Source organism: Ruditapes philippinarum, unplaced genomic scaffold (assembly GCF_026571515.1).
Source record: "Ruditapes philippinarum isolate M1 unplaced genomic scaffold, ASM2657151v2 ctg4309_1_1_1_1, whole genome shotgun sequence".
NCBI classification, from domain to species: domain Eukaryota; kingdom Metazoa; phylum Mollusca; class Bivalvia; order Venerida; family Veneridae; genus Ruditapes; species Ruditapes philippinarum.
Window position 1 is genome coordinate 79,735 of NW_026853307.1, and position 25,189 is coordinate 104,923.

The 25,189-nt window shown below is 33.0% G+C and overlaps 1 protein-coding gene across 1 annotated transcript; it reads right to left on the reverse strand.

The window, feature by feature from the left end:
- LOC132736443 (katanin p60 ATPase-containing subunit A1-like) lies at nt 1-25,189 on the reverse strand. The gene is made up of 11 exons (XM_060723584.1): nt 25,090-25,189; nt 14,828-15,003; nt 14,017-14,210; nt 12,948-13,128; nt 10,447-10,547; nt 8,908-9,013; nt 8,180-8,338; nt 4,221-4,347; nt 3,639-3,773; nt 1,967-2,093; nt 1-1,175 (listed from the first exon to the last, which is right to left on the reverse strand). Exons 2-11 carry the CDS (start codon nt 14,993-14,995, stop codon nt 977-979), a joined length of 1,497 nt encoding a protein of 498 aa, XP_060579567.1. The 5' UTR covers nt 14,996-15,003; nt 25,090-25,189; the 3' UTR covers nt 1-976.

Here is a 25,189-nt window from a genome sequence, read left to right on the forward strand (position 1 = left end):
ATCGATGCTAAATATTTATTTTCAATGCATTTAACAAACTAAATCAGAAATAAGTTAATGTTGAATTGGAGATAAATAACTTAGATCTTGATACATTTACAAAAATAGATGTAATTCTAAACAGAAATAAATACATTGTATCACAGAAATTCAGCTCTAAAAAGCAGTGTGTGTTACAACAACATGTACGACTTTGCCAGTGCAAAATAAGAAAATTCAACATAATTCAGTACATGTTGGAAATATGGAATTTTTTCTATTTCACTGTTGAAGAAGTAGCCAGATGAAAAGAAACAACAAAGACCATACCAATCTGATTACCTTCCGAATATAAAAGAATCAAATTTACTAGCAAGAGTCAAAACCCGAAACAAAATCACACAACAGACTAAAGTTATATTTCTATGTTCAGCAGATTTGACTTAAAAAACAGCAGTACACATACATGTTTATAGCTCATCAAATATTTGACCCTGTAGTAATAAAGGCTGAGAAAACTGATTATAATACAATGCTGAATAAAGGTGTTCAGGGTCACATAATGTTCTTAACCAGGACACCCCTAAATTTGTATAATGAACTTTGCCTTTCTCAAATTTGGAGGAGTTCAATTTTAATATTAAGGGTTCCGCTCAGTTTATGCTACATGTGATTCAGGTCATCACAGGAGTTTAGAGAATAATGTGTTAAGATAAACAAACGAAAGTGTCGTTAATGACAGTGCTAAGAGGGTAACAGAGAAAAAATAAGTCAAAGTAAGCACTATGCTTTCAAGCTAACAAAGTACAATTTAAGTGTTCTTCTTCTACATTTTCCATCTATTATAAAAAGAGATATGAATTGGCAACATATGTGAAATAACAGTTTGTATACAAAAATTCAAGTGATTTAGTCAGGACACAAAATAACCCTGACTTAAGTCCAACAATAATAGTTAATACATTCACATAAGTGAGTGTTATCTGATAATTGACAATTAAACAGAGCCAAATTCTTTCATCCACTCCTCGTATTTTTTCAGATCATCTTGTGAGACACTTTTGTTCACTTTTTTCTTGGCCTCTAGGAAATCTTCCATAGATGTAGGCATGTTCAATTCTTCTTTTGGAATACGCTTGATCTCATCTGGTGTTAGACCCTTGATTCTACGACGGAAAGACATCATAGCAGCATCTCTGAAATATTTGATCACATCAGACTAAATGAATGATCATATAATTTATATAATTAAAACTAGAAATAAAATACACATACATATATGTTAAAAACCATTAAGTCTGGTGTAGTCTGAGCCAGTATGCCTCAATCTTTCATGGTAATGGCTTATAAGGTTATAAGCCTAATCACAAAAAGAACATGGATGATAGCAAAGCATGCCCAACTTACATGCTACAAGAAATACACCTCTGTCTCTTTTATTTGTTTATTGTTTTGAACCTCCATTATACTTATGTTACATGGGTATCTCCTCCTTTTGATTAAATAATTACTATTAATATACATTTCTAGTGTATTTTTCTGATCAGGCAATATATATAGTATTTAACTGTCTGAAACACCTACAATAGCAATTCTCTGTTATTCTTACAGTTTTTCTATTGCAAATGGGTTAAGACACTTATATAGATACAAGATCCTTAAAATCTGACAATTTAGACACTGGACTACAATGTGTATGTATATTTCTATTCTAATGATATTACTTTTGATATTTGTATAAAAACAACATTTCATTCATTCTGACTGCTCTATGACAACATTACAGAAATTGTTTTCTGTTTCCTATAAAACTTGACAATTTGGTCATGCAGATATCGTCGAAAACAGACATGGTACTATGTGAAGACATTTCAATAATAAACAGCTAATTCCTGCAGACATGCTCATGCAAACTTTAATTCGCTCTTCATTGATATCAGCTAAAAAATAATACTTGGTCAGATCATTAAATAGGTTTCACTATTACCTGCACACATTGGTTATATCTGCTCCAGAGTAACCCTCTAAAACCTTGGCAACTTCCATGAGATTTACATCAGGAGCCAGCGGTACCTCCTTCAAATTAATCTTCAACAACTCCACCCTTCCTTCAACTGAAACACAACATTATTCCTTTATTTATCTAGTTTGCCTTTAAGTCATAACATCTAATTATAACCCATAAAGGTTCAAAATCATTGACTTTTATATTCCTACAGTTCATTGTCCAACTGTATTATTTTGTTATTATTATTATTATTATTATCACTGTATTATGTCTGTCATTATCAAATGTGTGCAATGTGGCTGGATTATAAATCCTGTGCCAAAGTTGGATGGTATAAAAACTTAACCAAGTAGCGACACAAATGTGGCTGAAGCCACCATAGCTATATACATGTAAGTAGGATAGCTCTTCACTTTCTTCTTACGTTAATATAACGCCAAGTTAAAAAATATATACAAAATTTATTATATATTGAAGAGCTTAAACAGATATTACAGTAACATAAAATTAAATTAAGCAGATTGTTCAAAGTTGAAGAAATAAACATCATCAGTACAGAGCACATTTTTCATTTCTTTTTTATGATTAAAGTTTAAGTATGTATCCCAACAGGCAGTAATCATTTTTTCTCCTCCAAATCTGTGTAACAAACTCTCCCTGCCAGTTACTTTTAAGTGGTTTGCATGTACAATTATCTGAACGATTCTGGTTTTTTACCCTCGGATGGACTCTAACTACTAGAAACAGTTAATGGGACTCCACTGAGGTTTAAAAGCCTTAAAACATAACATTTGAATTTCTTACATAAATGAGCTGGGGCACTTTAAACAGAAATATATGCAAAGATATTTAAGAAATATCCTTTGAAATAAATTGAAAATCGTATTTATATGCTTTTCTTAGCCCACTTTGAGTGAAAAGTGTTTGAACGCTTTTCATTTTGGGTCAATTTTTTCAATTTGAATAATAATTCTGGAAAAACGAAGTGTGCGAATGATCTGAAATTTTGCACAAAGATTAGTGGTCTAAACCTTCATCAAATGGTACATTTATCTGGAAAAAATATTTTCAGTCCCATATTTTCAAAAAAAAACCTCAGTGGAGATCCTTTAATGGTTAGTAAAAAATGTTTATTTCAAACTACATGTAACCTAATATCTAGCAACCTTTAGTACAGAGTAAAGTCAAACTGCATAGAATGGCTCCATTTTCTTACATTTAGGTAGTCTTACTGTAATGCTTTTCTGCCAAAAGAATTCTAACAATCGGCCAATATCATAATAAATCTGTCATTTCCGGAACATTATTTTTCACAATCTTCAGTATTCAACAATTTTTAACCATTAATAACTGGAATTAAGTACATAGCGATAAAGGATGAGTGATTTTAAATAATCTTATGCACAAGATTTTGAAAAACTATGTTCTAGAAAATAATGTAATGGTACAATATTGACCGATGTTAGATTTTTTTCGGCTGGAAAGCATTTCAGTAAGACTACCTTAAAACCAATAGATTGACAATATGTGAAACAATCAAATGGCTGGAAAGCCTTCTATCATAAACTGTATTACTATAATAGAGTATCAAACTGTAGGCATTGAGTTACAAGTCATCAACTTTAACAAGTCATCCAGGGCAGGTCATTACCTGTAGGTAGAGGTATATAGATTCTCTTCTCCAGACGTCTACGTAAAGCCTCATCTAAGTCCCACGGGAAGTTAGTGGCCGCCAATACCATGACAATCTTGGATGAATCTTCGCCACCACACACTCCTGCCACACCTGTTACATTATACAATAACTATGGTTCACATTTAATTTATCAACACTATAATTACAGATAAAATCTAACTCTTGTTACTTTCATATACAGAAACGTTTAAGGTCATAAAGTTGTTGTTGTTGTTTTTTTTCAGTTTTAAATGAGGACAAATTTACAAATATAGATCCTCTTTATGCATTATTTCAAAAGCAACTGGACTCCAGTCCTATGCACTTCAATTATCACAAAACATTACAAAGTCATCGCAATCCTGAAAGTTCAACATCAATAGTGATAAAAACAATCTTACCAACTATATTTAGGTTTATCCGAAACAGAAATTAAACATTTAACTTATGGGAAATAACAACAGCCTAACTGACACATTGTTAATAATTTTTAAAACAATTAAATGACATGTAAACCTAATTCATACATAAACTCTTCTACATGAAAAGAACAATTACCATCCATTTGTATAAGTAGTTCTGATTTTACACGTCTGCTTGCCTCATGTTCCGACCCGGAGCCTCGTTTAGAGCAGATAGAGTCTATCTCATCAATAAAGATTGTACTGGGAGCATAAAATCTCGCCTGAAATATTGAATACATTTAAAACAGTGTACTATCTTAGAAGAAAGTTCACAAGTGCAGTGCACCCTTACTGAGTTTACCAGGAATTCGAGTATTTTTAGGAATTCACACATTTTTTAACATTACAGCATCATTTTAAGTATTTAACTGGACATTTAAGTGTATAAAACTATATATCTACTGTTTGTAGCTTACAAAATTATTGTATCAATGCTGAAAATGAATGGTTAAAACTGTTACTTAAAATAGCTGCATAATATTTCATTCTAGAATATTTTATAATGGTTAAAAATGTTACTTAAAATAGCACGATAAAATTGTATTCTGCATGCATACTATAAAGTCATGTGTGTTGAATAACAGAGATATTTTATGTTACAGCTCTTTCGAGAATCAACCAAAACATAAAAACAACATAATTTTACTGTTTACAAATTTCATAAAAATATATTAATAGGTATAACATATGTAGTAATGTGAAAGTGCTTGTGAAAATGATTTTATAAATGCAATATATATTGAACTTTTATTTAAAATTCACAATTCATTCTTTTAATTACAACAAAAGATGAGATAATTTGTAATAAATTAAATAGTCCTGATTATTAAGTATTAACTAAACGTAAAATTACAAACAACACATCCAATTAAAATATTAAATAATGAACTGTATAAATTATAGAAATTCTAGCATAAACTCTACATAAACAAAATTTATAGGAAGCGATATGATTTGAAGTGAAAATAAAAGATATTTTGGAGGGTTAAATGATGCCCCCCCCCCCCCCCCCTAAAAATCCCATCATTTAGCTCATTGGATGCTCCTTGAGTCACTTTGACAAAGCTTTAATACATTGCCTTACTAAGAAAAATTTTAAGAATCTATTTAACAACATGAAAGCCATTCAAAAGAAATAAGAGTTTTATGATATGTGTGGCCAAACCAAAGCTTCCAAATATCAGTTCATAAATAGTGAACAGAACAGTGGTAGATCTACTACAACAAATCTAAGAGAGAATGATAAAAGATCAGAAGGATGGACAAACAAATACTTAGTTCCAGTGAAAGAAAAAAAACCTGCATGGACATAACAAACACTGCAAACTAAACTAACAAAATTAACTGTGATTTCTTTCTTTCTTTATATTAGTTTGTCAAATGCAGAAGAGTGCAGAACACCAATAGACTAGAATATTTAAAATTGGCCAACTGCCAAAATCATTCACTTCTTTCCAACAGGTAAGTTCTTAATAAAGTCAAACTGTATGATGTGGTGTATGATATGGATATGGCTACTTCTCTTCAGTTGAAAATGATGTAATATTTTGATAATTTTACAATAAAATATAATTTCAAAGTAGCCAACTATATTTGAATGCAGATGAAAAGAATAAATAGTTTATCATAAATAATGGAATATCGTAAAAAAAATAAACTTTTTCATAAGTAAAATGTGCATAAATATTTGTACACTTCATGTTAAAATGTAACAAAATTTCAGTAATTTTTTGCAAAATTATTATTAAATATGAAGATTGTGATGCCATGATACCATAACAAAGGAGAGTACATTTGCCATCATAATACTGCAATTTTGTTACGTTGTTTTTCAATGGATAATTGTGACGTTTATATAATCCATAAACACGGATGCAATTCATTTATGAATTAATTAAACAAAGAAATTTAGCACTATTACAACTTCTTCATTTTAAAGATCCTTAACAGGATATATGGCCATATATAAACAGTAACTTGCAATATATCCCTTGCCTAAATGCTTGGGTTATATATAAAAAGAACCATTTATATAGGGTCATATAACCTGTAAAATTTTTTATAACTATAAGAATATAAATCTAACACTTTGTATCCTCATCATCATAAAATCTTTGAATATTAAAATTTTCAGATAAAATCTTCACTTCAACATTCAAACTTATTTATTCACTTCATCTTAAAACAAATAGAATAAGTGAAACAAAATGTGCCTGAAAAACACAAATGAGCCATGTCTTGACAAAACCAACATAGTGGGTTTGCGACAAGCATGGATCCAGACCAGCCTGCACATCCCTGCAGTCTGATGAGGATCCATGCTGTTCGCTATTAGTTTCTCTACTTGTTTTAGAGTTTGTAAGCGAACAGCATGGATCCTGATCAGACTGCGTGGATGTGCAGGCTGGTCTGGATTCATGCTGGTCGCAAACCCATTATGTTGGTTTTGTTGTGACGCGGCTCAAATGTCCCGATCTTAAATTTGTCCAAAAGTAACAAAGTTCTGGTGAAATTTTTTAAGGTAGACCATGGGTAATGCATTATCTCCACTTTGAAGAGTATTCAAATAGGCTAGAATCGCTTGCAAACTTCACTGAAATTGAGGGGCGTGGGTTCAAGCCCCAGAAGGGGAAACTTTTTTTCTTTCTTTTTTTTCTTTTTAACATTTTTTATGTATCTCTCTGATCTCTTATGGAAGGAAAAAGGGTTTGATTTAAATAAAATAATTATTGTAGGTATTTATAGTTGCTAAATAACGCCAAAATTTATAGTAAATATGATACCATATATTTTCAAAATTTAATAAAATAAAAACTACACGGTAAAAGTATTTTATATTTCGCATGATCAACCAATATACCTTTAAGAAAATTTAGGCAAACTTTGAAAACAGTCCCTCATTATGGTAAATTTTAGGAATATTTTGAATATGGCATTTTAGTTGGGGAAATGGTAAAATTAGTGTTTAATGGGGGTGGGGTAGGGTAACATTTTTATACATATTAAGAACATTTTGTTTAGAAACAAACATTTTGATTGTGTTATTTGTTACCTGAATGTTATTATTTGTTTCTTAACAATGGGCAATAGAAAAACATTTTTTATAATGATGATAATAAAATTTTTTTTAAAATTTCTTCATTTTTAAAATAAACCCCTAATAATTTTTTTAAAAAATATCCCTAACTCATAACCCCCGGGTAATTTTTCTAAATTTTGGCCCTACAGGTGACCTTGAAAACATTTACTGTCCTATGTTGTAAATTTTTCGTTCCCCTTTTGGTGCCCCCTTCCCCTGGTTTTCCCCAATATTGAAACATTGGGCCCCGAAAATAAATTCATAAGAAGGCCTGATAAATTTCTTATACATATTTAAGCTTTTTTCAAAAGGAATGCTTGTCCAAGTACGGAAGGCTATATTTAAAATTTATGGCTTAAAGTTTTCACAGACATAAACACTGACGGATGAAAATATAATTTAAAACTGATATGTGAGGCAATTAATGGAAAAAATAAATAAACATGGTTTAATGTGAAACAAAACATAAAATAACTACTGAACTTCAAAACGATAACCTTTTTCAAAGAGTAAAAAGGCAAATTTTTCGGGTTTTTCCTGCCAATTTTTTGGTGAGAGAGCTATGTATTTAAGAAAATTGCCCCCATTTGTCGCAAACCCTTTCACAGTGTCTTCCCAGTGCCTGGTGGGCCTACCATCAACACCCCCTGGTGACGAGAGACAAACAAAGGGCTGCAACTTTTGTGGTTCATGATAAATAGTTATTCTAGGGTATCGAATGTGCTTGGTGAAATCTTGAAAAAGTATTCAGCTTTTGTGATAGAGACCAGTACTGTAAATCTATTACTTAATTGAACCCTCCCCCCCCCTTTTGTATATTTTACTCAATATAAGAAATTGGAAAATAAATCATCATAAATTTTTGGACAGCACTTACATTATCAAAATTTCACCAACATAAAACTACATCACTATTCACCCTGATTATGATCAGTGCTTCTGCTGCTTTAAGTGCCACTCATGCACTTTCTTACCATTTCAAACAGCAGACGGACCAGTTTTTCAGATTCACCACGATATTTTGATGTTAGACTTGCGGCAGAACAATTGAAGAAAGTAGTTCCACACTCAGTGGCGACTCCTTTAGCTAGCATTGTCTTTCCTGTGCCAGGTGGCCCTATCATACATACACCCTAGAATATTCATTAGCATATACAAAACTGAAACTTGTGGTTGAGCACAGTGAAAGAGTTTGTAAATTCAAGATTATATTGTCTGAACAAGAGACCACTGAAATAAAGTCAACTTTATTTCTATTATTTATCTTAAATCTACACAAAACATTCAACTTTGTCTTTGTAAATATTAAATATATAAAATATCTTAAACAGTTGGGAACTGAAATTGTCATCAAAATTTAAAGTTAAAATGTTTGTAGTAAATGAGTACCTGCTGACTTTATCATTGAAATGACAACCATAATTCAATTAAAACAAAAGTTGATATATTTTCATCATAACAAAATAACAATATACCTAATCAGCAAAATTACAAAATTACCAATTAGGATGCCTGAAAGAAAATTTTAAAACAATCACATGCTTTCATTATCTATAAAAGTATCAAAAACAAGGGAACTAGCCAAGAAACTAAAATTATTTACAAAACATCTCCAAGTAAATATCTTTAAAAGTTTAAATATGAGATTAAATTACAATTTTATGATTAGAAAGGAGTTCACAGAAGGAACTGAAATTCCTACCTTCCAGGGTCTACGTATACCCTTGAAGAAATCTGGAATGATAAGTGGCAACACAACAGCTTCCTGTAACAGTTTCTTGGCTTCCACTAGATCTGCTATATCATCCCTGTATAACATTAATAACAGAACTCTAATCTCTTCATCATAATTGTATTTATCACACACCTGTGCAGGTCATTATTGTGCGACTCAGTAAATATGGTATTGCATGGCCGTGCATATATTTTGATGTGACATTAGCGTTATACAAACATAGTGTAAAGACGTGCTCAATGTTAGCGTTAAAGTTTAGGCGCCTCAATGAAAAATTACTCTTACTTCACTTTAAACAATCTTTATTTTGGGTATGTGATAAATAGAATATTTCATTACTGAATTTATTGCAATCATTGAATAAAATAATATTATGCTCACCAGAGGCTCGCATAATATAATTTTATTCAACTCGTACAATAACTTCAGTATTGAACTTACACACATTCAATATCCTCTATTTATTTGATACATTGTAGCATATATAACCCTTAACCCGCTGAATTTCTTTGATGGAGTCCTTGGACTTGTGAAGTCTGACCACATTGCTCCAGTCTGACAACACCGGTGAAGTCTCACCGGAATGCTGATGCTATACTGCTGGAAATTCAATTTTCCTATTTTTGATTTTGAAATGGACTGTTCCAAATTCAAAGCTCAGCAAATCTATTTCACATATCAAGCAAGTTAAGGGTTAACTGGGTGGCATAAACATGCCTTATTGAGTTTAAGAACTAATAACTAATATTTTTGTTTTGTTTGATTTCAAGAAAATAAAACTTTATTTGTAAAAAAAAAAAAGGATGATGGCTGTTTATTTTATGCTTTTCAGTGGATTACTGATTTATCCGTGAAAATTATATTTGATAATTTCACAGTGAAAATTATCAAAATATAATTTCACACTTTTCAATGACGAAACTACTCTTTTAAGATTTTTCCCATGTGGTACCTCAATTTTATTTTTGCTGACAGTTCTGACAATGTTAGGCTGTTTAAAGAAAATGCAAAGTTGAAATTGTTAAAAAAAAAGAAGAAAACTATTCATTCAAATTCCAATCACCAAATTTTGTCTCTATTTTTTGTTTCATTTTTACAGTCTGACAAATACATTCCTTCCACATGCAAAACTGCTCTTGATGACATTTGGGCATATTAAAGTATCCTACGAGCAATAACTGCCGTATGCTTTATGAAAAATTAAAAAGTAATGACAGCCATCAACCCGAAGTTAACAACCCGGCGTTCCTGAGCCAGCTTCCAAGTTTTCCATTTTCCTAGCTGCTTTTTGAATGTTTTCACATCTGTCAACACTTATTTTTTGTCTGTTACAATCCTCAAATAAGTTTTCTTTCTTTTAAAAAGGTGTATTATTAACAAATCCAAATGATATGCCTCTGAATCAAACACAATTATTTTCCTCCCGTGAAATACACAACTTTAGAAAATGACTGAGTTTATGGTGTTGACTAGACAAGCCCACAGAAAATCACATGGTTAACTTACCAATGAACATTAGGATTTTTCTGTACAATATCTCTCTCTAGATTCTCTACCAGATCTTTGTCATGTCCAGATGGATCAAACTTTTTCTCATCACCTTCCTCCTGTAATACAACACAAATTTAGTTTATTCCTTAACCTGCTGAAATTCTTTAATGGACTTGTCCACTGTCAATATCAGGACTGTTCATTATCAATTTTAAGGAAATGAAGATAAATCTAAAAAGATAATAAGCCTGGCTCTATACTGGTGGTAAAGGCTATAAATAACTTTCAGCAGGTTAAAGGTTAATTTCCATATGTTTCAGATACAACAGTGACCTTGCAGAGTTTGTCTATTCTCATTGCTTTATCATAAATCAAGAGCTTGGAAGTGGAAGAGGACCTCAGGTGCCTTTCATGCAGTATTTCAGGCACAATAAGGCACCTGAACAAGAGCTGTCCGTAAGACAGCGCGCTCGACTTTTTTATTGCTTGCCAATAAAAAAAGTTTTTGCAGTAAAAGGCAATACAAGAATCTCTGTATTTTTAAAGTGAACAATGGCCATGAGCATTAAGATATTTAGTGAAGAATTATTTTACTGAATTACAAAACATTGACAGTTAAGGGCCATAATTCAAATAAAATCTTTGACAGAATTACCTTCTCCTGGACATGTTTGGGAATCATGATTGTAAACAAGTATTCCAACTTTCAAATTAATATCTCAAACAGTTCAGTCAAAAAGTGGACTGGTACTAAAAACTTAACCAAGATTCTAAGTCGATAAAAGGCCTTAATTTTTAAAACAAATCCTTGACAGAGTTACCTTCTCTTGCGTACAGATGGGGGTAATGATGTGAAATAGCATTAAAAGTTTCAAAGCAATATCTCAAAGGGTTAAGGCAATAAGTGGATTTTACCCATATTCAATGTATTTTCTAAGTCAAAAAGGGGCATAATTCTGTCAAAAACCTTGACAGAGTTATGTCCTCTTGTCTGTTGATGAAGGTCTTGATGGTAAACAAGTATGGTCAGTTTCAAAGCAATACCTCCAATGGTTTTGAAATAAAGTGAGGTGGTACAAAAAACTTAACCAAGCTCAATACACTTTCTAAGTCAAAAAAGGGCCATAATTCTGTCAAAAACCTTGACAGAGTTATGTACTCTTGTCTGTAGATGGAGGTTATGATGGTGAACAAGTATGGTAAGTTTCAAAGCCATACTTGTAATACTTCTGAAATAAAGTGGGGTGGTACGAAAAACTTAACCAAGCTCAATACACTTTCTAAGTCAAAAAAGGGCCATAATTCTGTCAAAAACCTTGACAGAGTTATGTCCTCTTGTCTGTTGATGAAGGTCGTGATGGTAAAACAAGTATGGTCAGTTTCAAAGCAATACTCCAATGGTTTTGAAATAAAGTGAGGTGGTACAAAAAACTTAACCAAGCTCAATACACTTTCTAAGTCAAAAAAGGGCCATAATTCTGTCAAAAACCTTGACAGAGTTATGTACTCTTGTCTGTAGATGGAGGTTATGATGGTGAACAAGTATGGTAAGTTTCAAAGCCATACTTGTAATACTTCTGAAATAAAGTGGGGTGGTACGAAAAACTTAACCAAGGTGTGACGCCAACGCTAACGCTAACGCCGACGCCGACGCCGGGGCGAGTAGGATAGCTCCCCTTTTCATAGAAAAGTCGAGCTAATAAAACCACTGACCGACCATAAGCTAGCTGGGTTTCTTACATGAAAGAGTCCCAAGTCTCTGAGGGGATTCAAACCCACAGCAGTGGGGAGCAAGTAACTCGTAGTTGGCAATCTTAACTACTTAAGGTATAATTTAGTAAAAGATAAGTTATTGGTTTTAGATAGTTCCCTGCAGTTACAATCATCTAGTTTAAATGAATACCTTGAGCAGTTGTAAATAACTTCCTGCAAATTGAAAATCTTTACCAAGAATTTTCAAAGTTCACAAAAAGGTTTTATTTAGTACAAGTCATTACTAGAAGTATAACATATTGATAGCTACATATCATTATGATCAGGACTCTCTCCCTCTCTATTTTGGGGGAACTGTACCCTGTTTTCCCTTGTAAGGTGAATCCCATGCAACTTTTGCTGCACATACATACAATAGTGACAATACTCATTTTGTTAAAATTTTCAGTAAACTGTAATTAATTTTGCTAAAAGCAAATTTTATTGTTGAAAGGTCTTTTGCTTTTGGCAGATATAATGAGGCCAAAAAAAATAGTTTGAGAGGATTTTCTTGTTAAAAAGGGGAAATATATATGCTTTTTTACTAGTATAGAAAGACAAAAGATTCATTGTACATCATTTAGTACCCGGAAATAACACAGAGCCTTAAGGAAGCTGGATAGCTTCCTCATGACAAGCTTGTCCATAAAAATCTCTATCCATTTATTCTCTTGATATATCAGATTAATTATTAAAATTAAATTTGCAGGTTAAATATAAGTGACGAAGGACACAATACTAAATGTGTTGAAACTTTGACCTACCTTTTTCTTATCCTTCCCCCTGTTATCCCTGCCTCTATCACTGGGACGACTTCCACCTCCATACCTGCCTCGTCTGTCATCAGGTGTGTTACTACTACTTGGCTTTGACCTGTATCTATTACTTGGTTCATTTCTTTTTGGTGCTGGCCGCTGTACACCCCCTCGTATGTTCGGTGATGGTCTGCAAATTTTTTTAATTAATTGTTCAAGTAATTCTAATAACTAATAGACCTTGGATGAGACTTTGAAAACAGATGTTCCATACAATGGTGCTTTAAATATTGTATGTTAAAGAACCAATTGTTTCTTCTGGAATGGGAGTAATTGTGTATCAGTTGCACTATGCTATTAAATAAGAACATTTGTAACAGTTTTCTAGCATGTGTTGACTGTATGGGTTTCTGGTGGTGATTACAAACATATATCACACCTGTAATTACATATATGAGCCGCGTCACGACAAAACCAACGTAATGCGTTTTGCAACCAGCATGGATCCAGACCAGCCTGCGCATCCGCGCAGTCTGATCAGGATCCATGCTGTTCCCTTACAAACACTATTACATGTAGAGAAACTGATAGCAAACAGCATGGATCCTGATCAGACTGCACAGATGCGCAGGCTGGTCTGGATCCATGCTGGTCACAAACGCATTACGATGGTTTTGTTGTGACGCGGCTCATATATGTATACGACTCAATTAAATCCATCAAATATTTTCTTGTAGAGATTTTTTATTTAGTGTTTGAAAACAAAAGAATGGTTGTTTACATAATTGTATTTCTCTTTCAGCTGCAGATGTGAAACTATTTATGTTATACATGATGGCATTTTTAGATTATGTTTTTCAGAACAATGACGACAGGTCTCTTGAAATACATGTGTATAGGAGTTGTGCACAGAATAAAATTCCTCCAATCTATATATATCTATACATACTGTAATATATTTAAAAAATGGTTACAAAAATATGACATGTTAGAACCACTTCTTAAATTATTTTTTTCACTTTCAGAAAATAAAATGTTTCAGTCACTTTTCTGCATAGCATAAATGTAACAATTATACCTATTTTCTACAGGAGTGGGTGGTGGCCAGACATCAGGGTCACGGGTAGGCTCTTCATGTCTGGAATAGTCATCAAATGGTGAACCATAGTCATTGTGAGAGTAAGCTGATCTACTACTGTCCGACTTAAAACTGGCTAGAGTCTTCTGTATGTCCTTCACCTGTTCATACTCAATATTAATCTCTGACCTTACCTAGAAACAAATTAAAAGACCATTTATGTTTTGTATCTAATGAACACATACTATTTTCATACAAGATTTAAACCATTTTCAAATTAGATATTATAATCTGAAAAACATGTATTAGGTTTCATGTTGATATGAAGTGTTGCTCCAAAAACTTTAACTACAAATTCAGTACATATATATTATATATCAGTTTTTACATGGCCCCTGTCAGTCAAAATCCACTAGAGAGGTATGAGCCGTGGACATCGAGTCTGTGACCTTCAATTATGATTCTGCAAATATGTATAAAATTTTAAGTGAATACCAATAGTTGTTTTGAAGAATAAATTGTTACATGCAACACTTCAACACGGAATTTTCAAAGTTAAAAAGGGCCATAATTCTGTCAAAATCCATACTAGAGTTGGACCTTGGATAGTGCTCTCAAATAAGTGTGTGAAGTTAAAAATACATTTATCATAAGTGATGGATGAGATATTATATTACATGCAAAACTTTTACCCAAGTGTTATGCCAATGCCCTTCTTCAAAAAGTCAAGCTAAAAGGAAGACAGGTGGCACATAACAAGTTGCATGTGATTTAATACCTTGCTAAAGGGTCATAAGGAAATGGGAAATACCTGTTGCCATCTATTTTTTTTAGAAGCATCTTTCACTGTCACAAGTAGCTTTTGAATCTGTTGAATCACTCCCTGATAATATACGAGTGAGGTGTCATAACTACCAAACAAGGCATTCTCCCTCGCCAACTTTGTATTCTCACAGATTTCTGTGTAATCAATACTCATTTTTCATTCTACAAAACAAAAACTCACTTTTAAAATGAGGTACAAATAATCTACTCAAAAATATATCTTAATGACTTCAGCGAACAGGTTTTACAGTAGTGCTAAACCTGTTCGCTGAAGCCAATCCCATATCGCAAGTCAACCAGAACTGTGACATATTTATATCATAATAATTTTATCATGCCGTTATTCAATCAATTAACAAGAAACATGGCAATGCCATGAAACCAGGTTTTCAATTATCACCATTGTAGATAAATATGTTGTATTTGAAATACAAATACAAGCAACAAACAATGTAACTATGTGCAATGTAAAACATGAATAATGTAGGAGGAATTGCCACTGAGTAGTGTTCACTATATATTCTGTATAAGGAAAAAAAACAAAGGGCCATAAAAGGTCAAAAATTATCCAATCACAAAACTCTGACAAAATGTGCCAGGGCACTTGATGACAAAGCTTCTGTGAAAGTTTGAACAAAATCCGTTGAAAAATGTAGGACCAGTTCAGCACAGAAGAATTTGTTCACTATTTATTGATAATTCTGTATAAGGAAAAAAAATCAAAGGGCCATAATTAGGTCAAATATTATCCAATCACAAAACCCCGACAATATGCGCCAGGGCACTTGATAACAAAGCTTCTGTGAAAGTTTGGTCAAAATCCGTTGAGAAATGTAGGAGAAGTTGCGCACAATAGAAATTGTTCACTATTATTCTGTATATAAGGAAAAAAAACAAAGGACCATAATTAGGTCAAATATTATCCAATCACAAAACCCTGACAATATGCACCAGGGCACTTGATGACAAAGCTTCTGTGAAAGTTTGAACAAAATCCGTTGAGAATTGTAGAGGGAGTTCAGCACAGAAGAAATTGTTCACTATATATTCTATATATAAGGAAAAAAAACAAAGGGCAATAATTAGGTCAAATATTATCCAATCACAAAACCCCGACAATATGCCCCAGGGTAATTGGTGACAAAGGTTCTGTGAAAGTTTGGTCAAAATCCGTGGAGAAATGTAGGAGGAGTTGCGCACAGAAGAAATTGTTCAATATATATTCTTTATAAGGAAAAAAAAACAAAGGGCCATAATTAGGTCAAATATTATCCAATCGCAAAACCCTGACAATTTGCGCCAGGGCACTTGATGACAAAGCTTCTGTGAAAGTTTGGTCAAAATCCGTTGAGAAATGTAGGAGGAGTTGTGCAAAGAAGAAATTGTTCACTATATATTCTTTATAAGGAAAAAAAACAAAGGGCCATAATTAGGTCAAATATTATCCAATCGCAAAACCCTGACAATTTGCGCCAGGGCACTTGATGACAAAGCTTCTGTGAAAGTTTGGTCAAAATCCGTTGAGAAATGTAGGAGGAGTTGTGCAAAGAAGAAATTGTTCACTATAAATTCTATATAAGGAAAAAAAACAAAGGGCCATAATTAGGTCAAATATTATCCAATCGCAAAACCCAGACAATATGCGCCAGGGCACTTGATGACAAAGTTTCTGTGAAAGTTTGGTCAAAATCCGTTGAGAAATGTAGAAGGAGTTGCGCACAGAAGAAATTGTTTACGCCCCCTCGCCCACCCGCCCGCCGACATACCTCAATCTTATAACTTCACTATATATTCTTTATAAGGAAAAAAAAACAAAGGGCCATAATTAGGTCAAATATTATCCAATCGCAAAACCCTGACAATTTGCGCCAGGGCACTTGATGACAAAGCTTCTGTGAAAGTTTGGTCAAAATCCGTTGAGAAATGTAGGAGGAGTTGTGCAAAGAAGAAATTGTTCACTATAAATTCTATATAAGGAAAAAAAACAAAGGGCCATAATTAGGTCAAATATTATCCAATCGCAAAACCCAGACAATATGCGCCAGGGCACTTGATGACAAAGCTTCTGTGAAAGTTTGGTCAAAATCCGTTGAGAAATGTAGAAGGAGTTGCGCACAGAAGAAATTGTTTACGCCCGCCCATCCGCCCGCCGACATACCTCAATCTAATAACCAGTTTTTTCCTTCGGAAAACCTGGTTAATTAAATATTTTGTACACTTCAGTCTTTTTTTCTTTTTTGCCTCAAAGTTTATCAAAGCATTTACATTTCATAAAATTTGCTGCCATTGCTGCCCTAATCATCATGTGACTTGCGAGATTTTTGGTTTGGATACGTGACCCAAATGCTATTTTTAATTGAAAACATGGCTTTGCCATTATGAATAATGGTGTATTTATTCAATAACATATGTTGTACCAAAAACATGTTGGATTCACATTGTTTTCAGTGATGATGCATGATTTTCTTTTTGTATTTATTTAAAATAGTCACAGATATATAAACAACGGATAGGAAACTCCGAAAAATAGACGAGAGTCCCATTCAGACCTACAATCCTTTACACGCTTCGGTGAAAATCTGGCTTTCCTGCTAGTCTCCGATTTTTACGCTATCATTAAACTTCAGTGATATCTGTGAATTATTGCTTACATTGCCGACATGGATTTTCATCGGAGAAATATTTGTGTGGAAAAGTGTGTTTTTTACGTTTAATAATAAATAACTATTGCTTTTGATATTATATTTATAAGTAAAAAATGTTTAGTCTTTTTTTTGTGATGTACCTCCGGGAATTCATATGGCAGAATTTTGGCTACTTTAACCCATGATGCATCAAATCTCCCAAAATCTCGCGACATAAGATTACTTGTGGGAATACCTGTGATTTTTCTCACTTAATTGGGAAGAGGCCTTAGCCTCTTGATTTTGGGAAAAATTATCGCTAAAATTGCTGATTTGGGAAGTAAAAAATCTGGTTTAAGTTCAGATTTTTGGGAAAACTGCATGATTTTAAAGAAAATTTCAATTGGGAAGAGGCCTTTTTTCGGAGTCTGTTATATAAGTAGAAAAATCACTGAATACAATTCTGCCGATACTAATTTTAACTGTCAGTTAAATCAAATACTGTTACAGTGACTTCACAGTCTCTTCTCCATCTTATATATTTAGCTCCATAAAATAGTACAATACTAACTAGAACTGCCACTATCATGGCCTGAATACCCCCGCATACCACTTTGTCAGAATCAACAGTGGCCATTTAGAGCTCAAGGACAACCTCCCTGCCAAATCTGAGGTTACTAAGCCAGTGCATTGCTAAGTTATGTATTCTACATGCTTCAAATGTGAAATTGTCAAAATCAATACATTGCGGGCAGGATATTCTTTAGCAATTGAGAAGAAAAGCTTTTTTTTGTCAAGGTCCCTGTGACCTTGACCTTTGACCCAGTGACCTCAAAATCAATAGGGGACACCTTATAGTCATGATCAACATCCATGCCAAATATGAAGACTGTGGGTCAAAGGAATCTTAAGTTAATGGGTGGACAAACTTTTTGAAGTCAAAGTCCCTATGACCTTGACCTTTGATCCAGTGACCTCAAAATCAAAAGGGGTCATCTACTAATCATGATCAACATCCATGCCAAATATGAAGACTGTGGGTCAAAGGAATCTAAAGTTATTGGGCAGACAAACTTTTTGAAGTCAAAGTCCCTGTGACCTTGACCTTTGACCTGGTGACCTCAAAATCAATAGGGGTCATCTACTAATCATGACTAACCTCCATTCCAAATATGAAAACTGTGGGTCAAAGGAATCTTAAGTTATTGGGCGGACAAGCTTTTTGAAGTCAAGGCCCCTGTGACCTTGACCTTTGACCTGGTGACCTCAAAGTCAATAGGGGTCATCTACTTATCATGACTAGCCTCCATGCCAAATATGAAGACTGTCGGTCAAAGGAATCTTAAGTTATAGGGCGGACAAGCTTTTTGAAGTAAAGGCCCCTGTGATCTTGACCTTTGACCTGGTGACCTCAAAGTCAATAGGGGTCATCTACTAATCATGACTAACCTCAATACCAAATATGAAGACTATGGGTCAAAGGAATCTTAAGTTATTGGGCGGACAAGCTTTTTGAAGTCAAGGCCCCTGTGACCTTGACCTTTGACCTGGTGACCTCAAAATCAATAGGGGTCATCTACTTATCATGACTAGCCTCCATGCCAAATATGAAGACTGTGGGTCAAAGGAATCTTAAGTTATTGGGCGGACAAGCTTTTTGAAGTCAAGGCCCCTGTGACCTTGACCTTTGACCTGGTGACCTCAAAAGTCAATTGGGGTCATCTACTAATCATGACTAACCTCAATGCCAAATATGAAGACTGTAGGTCAAAGGAATCTTAAGTTATTGGGCGGACAAGCTTTTTGAAGTCAAGGCCCCTGTGACCTTGACCTTTGACCTGGTGACCTCAAAATCAATAGGGGTCATCTACTAATCATGACTAACCTCCATGCCAAATATGAAGACTGTGGGTCAAAGGAATCTTAAGTTATTGGGCGGACAAGCTTTTTGAAGTTAAGGCCCCTGTGACCTTGACCTTTGACCTGGTGACCTCAAAATCAATAGGGGTCATCTACTAATCATGACTAACCTCAATGGCAAATATGAAGACTATGGGTCAAAGGAATCTTAAGTTATTGGGCAGACAAGCTTTTTGAAGTCAAGGCCCCTGTGACCTTGACCTTTGACCTGGTGACCTCAAAATCAATAGGGGTCATCTACTAATCATGACTTATCTCCATGCCAAATATGAAGACTGTGGGTCAAAGGAATCTTAAGTTATTGGGCGGACAAGCTTTTTGAAGTCAAGGCCCCTGTGACCTTGACCTTTGACCTGGTGACCTCAAAATCTATAGGGGTCATCTACTAATCAAGACTAACCTCCACGCCAAATATGACGACTGTAGGTCAAAGGAATCTTAAGTTATTGGGCGGACAAGCTTTTTAAAGTCAAGGCCACTGTGACCTTGACCTTTGACCTAGTGACCTCAAAATCAATAGGGGTCATCTACTAATCATGACTAACCTCCATGCCAAATATGAAGACTAAGGGTCAAAGGAATCTTAAGTTATTGGGCGGACAAGAAAAAACCGACGGACGGCTGGACAGCCGGACGGACAAGCTGATTCCAGTATACCCCCCTTACAACTTTGTTGTGCGGGGGTATTAAAATAGTGTATGGTCCATTGCTAAAAATAGATGCTAGAATTCCAAAAAACTTGTCCAGCGAGATTTCATTTGACAGCAGACTCCATATTGGTAAACAATCTCTACATATTTCCCTAGATCTAGTTGAATTAGTAACGATTCGCCACACTAACGATTCGCCACATAACGATTCGACACAGAGTAATAACGATTCGCCACAGTTAAATAACGATTCGCCACAGTATGATTATAGATCTAACAATGATTTTTTTAGTTATCAACAAACTTTTTCGTTTTGTTTTAATAATTTGACAATGACAATAATTTAATAATGTTTATTAATACAAGTAACATGAACTTTAAGCCCCCATCGCGGATTTTCAATTTATTAAATCAACATTATTACAGGAGTACATTTACAAGAAAGTAATTATATGTTGATTAATCATAAACATAAATGTCAATTAATATAAGAAGAAGAGAAGAAATAGTTTATTTCGGTAACTTATACATTTACAGTATCTCGTTACATACAATAATTACAAATATAATAATTCTGTGGTCACATGACAAAAGCAAAGAAAAAAAATAATAAGAAGAACATAAAAAGTTTTAACTGATGACATTCTTACGGAGAACAGACAGCTGCAAATAAAGGAACAAAGAACATCACAATATCATTAACATTCATTTTTATATATGTCAAATATTTAAAAAAAGATATTGCATAAACATGTGATCATTACGAAAATTGATTTACGATAATTGATTAAAGAACGCATATCTAAAAGATTTGTCAGACCTTTTATTTTAACAAACCAATCACCTAAAATTGTAGAAATATTTAATTGACGCCGAAATAATCCTTTAATTATCTGACAATGTGAGCATATTTCAAAACAATGCGGCAATTAAGCTTATGTATGTAAATTTTGTAATAAAATATGTTACTTATATAAATAACTTTTCTAAAATGTGTAATGTAATTTTGGTAATATAATATATTTATTGTCATTTATTCAATTAAAGCTGTTTTCTTTTAATTTGCCAGTTATATAAATAACGAAGTTTAACTTATCTACAATTTGTAATGTAATTTTGGTAATAAAATATTCATGTGTCTTTATTCAATAAAAGCTGTTTTCGTATGATTTTCCAGTTTATATGAATAACCAGGTACGTATGTTAATATACGTACCTGGAATAACGAAGTTTTTCTCATCTACAATGTGTGATGTAATTTTGGTAATAAAATATTTATTTTCATGTGTTTTTATTCTATAAAAGTTGTAAGTATATTTTTCCAGTTTATATCAATAACGAAGTTATAAAATGTGTTATGTAATTTTGTTAATAAAATATCTGGTTTTCGTGTGTTTTTTATTCAATAAACGCTTTATTCAGTGTAATTTGTTTATGTAGTTAACAAATGAAATATATAATATAAAATAGTTTTCCATCAACAATTTGAAAACAGGTGTGAACAAGTTTGTATTTGAACACGTGGCGAATTGTTATTTAACTGTGGCGAATCGTTATTACTCTGTGTCGAATCGTTATGTGGCGAATCGTTAGTGTGGCGAATCGTTACATTACCATCTAGTTGGGTACACAATGTCATATTAGTCATAAATAATTGAAGTTTCAATTTAAAGAAAAACATGAATTGGTTCAAATTCAATTTGTTTATCAAATGGTATTTTCATTTGACCCAAATTTGATAAATAAGGATGATTTTAATAGGAATTTATGTACTGCCAACGAACTGCCATAATTCTGGTAGCCTTTGCAATTAGGGTTGACGTCGCACGTCAAAAATAAAAGTGGCATATAAAGTTCACAGACACTTGGGGTTTGGAGCTCAAAACGCCTTTAAAATCCAAATAAAATGCATATTTGTCAATCCCAGCACATGTACTGATCATATATATCAAAAAAACTTGAGATATGCCGTTTTGAAAAAAAAAAATATTTCAACATCTATAATAATACACAAGATAAAAATGTTCGCCGGAAAAAATCCGCACCCCTACGGTCATAATCACCATGTATTTTAATCCATTTCCAATATTTTCACATAATCCTTTGGTCCATCGACACAGAAGATATAATTCTTCACGATGATGGTCAATTTTAAACTTCAACTGTAATATAAACAACGCAACAGCCGAAATAAACATCAATATTCTCGCCTTTTTTTTTCAACGACAAAAACTTTCGATAAATTCAATGGACCAGACGGCTATGAACGAAGCTATCCGATTATGTGGCCCCAGCTTTGCCGTGTGCAAAATGCACAGCGCTTTTAAGTTTGGGAACCACATAATCGGATAGCTTCGTTCATAGCCGTCTGGTCCATTGAATTTATCGTAAGTTTTTGTCGTTGAAAAAAAACAGCGAGAATATTGATGTTTATTTCGGCTGTTGCGTTGTTTATATTACCGTTGAAGTTTAAAATTGACCATCATCGTGAAGAATTATATCTTCTGTGTCGATGGACCAAAGGATTATGTGAAAATATTGGAAATGGATTAAAATACATGGTGATTATGACGGTAGGGGTGCGGATTTTTTCCGGCGAACATTTTTATCTTGTGTATTATTATAAATGTCAGGGCTCACGCTGGCTCAAATAAAATAATAGCCAATAATTTCAACTTAAAAAAATAATAGCCAAAAGTTCAGCGGACTATTCACGAATTAGCGATTAACAACATAAACAGTTGATTAAATAAACATTACATATATAATTTATTTTAGTTTTATAAGGATTCTCAAATAAACTGATACATTTGTGTATATTGATAACTACCTTTTTTTTTTTTTAAATAGAACCACAACTTTAATTGTTATTATAGAACAGAATAAAAACGTTATAATTAGTATAACTCAAAACTGTATGACAATAATATTAAAGATTCATTATAACTTTACATAATGCTGTTATCAGACAACTTTTTTGTTCTAATCAAATTTTGTCAGCTATAACCACTGTCAATTTCCACATTTCACACAGAACTGGAGTAGATCTAGGTCATATTAGCCTATAGAAATAACACAAGTTTGCAAACTCATTCACAGAATGCAGCCTTTTTTCTGAATAATTTACTGAAAAATATCATCATCACCAATGTAATACAAATTTTCTGCCATAGTAGTAAAGATTTTTAAACAGAACATAGCTTATTTCACCTTTAAATAAATATCAAAATTATCGGTGTCGCGAAAATATGTGACAATCGGATTTTTCCTGTTTTCTGAAGAAATATTCACAATTTTGGTTGTTGTTCAAATAGTTGTTTGGAAGTTAATACTTTTTAAATATTTTACCATTGTTTTTCACTGGCAATTTAGTCAAGTAGCTTAAAACAAAAAAAAATCAAAATTTGCAATTACTGCAATTCACGGTAAATTTTGGGTAAGTCAATATCCAGTTTATCAATTTTAAAACGATTTTTTTGTGGCTAATTGACGGATATTTGATGGCTATTATAAATGCTGGACAATATCTTTCAAGTACTTATACAATTATACATCTCGCATGTATTTTTTCACCTCGGGCAATATAGTTAGCAGCACGTGACCGGTAAAAAGTTGACACTCAATTAAATCCACCCCGCTGGTGTTAATTGGGTCTACTGCATTCATTATCGATTTTTACACCTTATATAAACACTGTTGGAAGTAAAAATAATCGCCAGATTTTGTAGCCAAAATGCAAAAATAATCGCCAATCTTATAAAATAATCGCAAATGGCGACTATGGCGACCGACAGCGTGAGCCCTGAGATGTTGAAATATGATTTTTTTCAAAACGGCATATATTAAGATTTTTTGATATATATGATCAGTACATGTGCTGGGATTGACAAATATGCATTTTATTTGGATTTTAAAGGCGTTTTGAGCTCCAAACCCCAAGCGTCTGTGGAAAATGCCAGACATAAAATATCATATTTCTAGAAAAATAATATGTTTCTCTCCAACACGTCCTAATTATAAGACCTATACGTAACCTATTTCATATTTATCATTCATTAATCTGTTATTTTACATTTTTCATTTTCCATGTTACGTTAGGTCTTAACAGATCTTTGCAAAATCGTGTAGCAAAAAAATTGACATTAGACATCGATTTAGATCTAATGCATTTTAACAATTAAAACAGCGTGTATTTACATAAATTTTGAACTATTTATGAACAAAACTAAAAATTAAATACCTTTCAACAAAATAATTGAACTGTCACACCGAAAAGTCATGATTTAATCCTCTCATTTAATTAAATTCCATGTACAGCAGATATACAAATGGCCGCCCATACAGTGCGCGAAATCTGATTGGCTAATTCAAATGCAAGCGTTTAAATGACTCCAGAAGTTTCTAACGGAATATTTTTTTCAACGAAATAATTGCCCATGCACCGTCAGTGTGTTCGAAAATATTTTCCGTTCAAAAAAATGGAATCAATCTGTAAAACGCTTTACTTAACCAGTATGGCTGATGAGCGAAATAGATTGATATTTATATTTTATTTTTAATTAATAAGTACATTGTTTGAAACTTTTTGTTAATGATAGACCATGCAATTGAAAGAACAGAAGATAAGCTTTTGAATAAAGCTTGAAAGGCAAGTCAACAGACATTTTTTTAATTTTTCAAAATGCTACACGTTTTTGACCAATAACTATTAGACGTCAGGCTTGACCAAAATAAAACTATAACAAGCCTGTAACGTCTAATCTATTGGACTACAAACCCCAAGCGTCTGTGATAAAGTTATGGAACTTGGAAGCCAGAACAATACGTTTATACAATAAAAATTTAATAATTGCCAAACTATAAATAAACTGCAATAAGATAAAGCGTTGCTTTATTAATTGCCAATATCTAAAATAAAAGAATGTCAAATTTTTTGGAAGTCGCGAAAATGTATGACAAAAACATTCTTCAAAAGGACTAAACCGCTTGAGTTGAGTTTGTTCACATCTTCTCTTATATAAGTCAATATCAGGATAAAATTCACTTGTCCTTACCATAAATGATAAATTTAGTTAAAGAAAAGAAATTATTCAACCAAATATTTCGATGACGAATTTTTGCTTTTCTGATTGGTCAAATACCGTTATGCTAACC

What these genes read in the sequence shown, in the direction of transcription:
- LOC132736443 (XM_060723584.1), bottom strand. Translation starts at nt 14,995, where the DNA reads ATGAGTATTGATTACACAGAAATCTGTGAGAATACAAAGTTGGCGAGG. An exon ending in GGGGGAAGGATAAGAAAAAG is followed by an intron (nt 10,548 to 12,947) that starts GTAGGTCAAAGT and finishes GTTGTATTACAG; the next exon opens with GAGGAAGGTGATGAGAAAAA. An exon ending in CTATATACCTCTACCTACAG is followed by an intron (nt 2,094 to 3,638) that starts GTAATGACCTGC and finishes GTTGTGTTTCAG; the next exon opens with TTGAAGGAAGGGTGGAGTTG.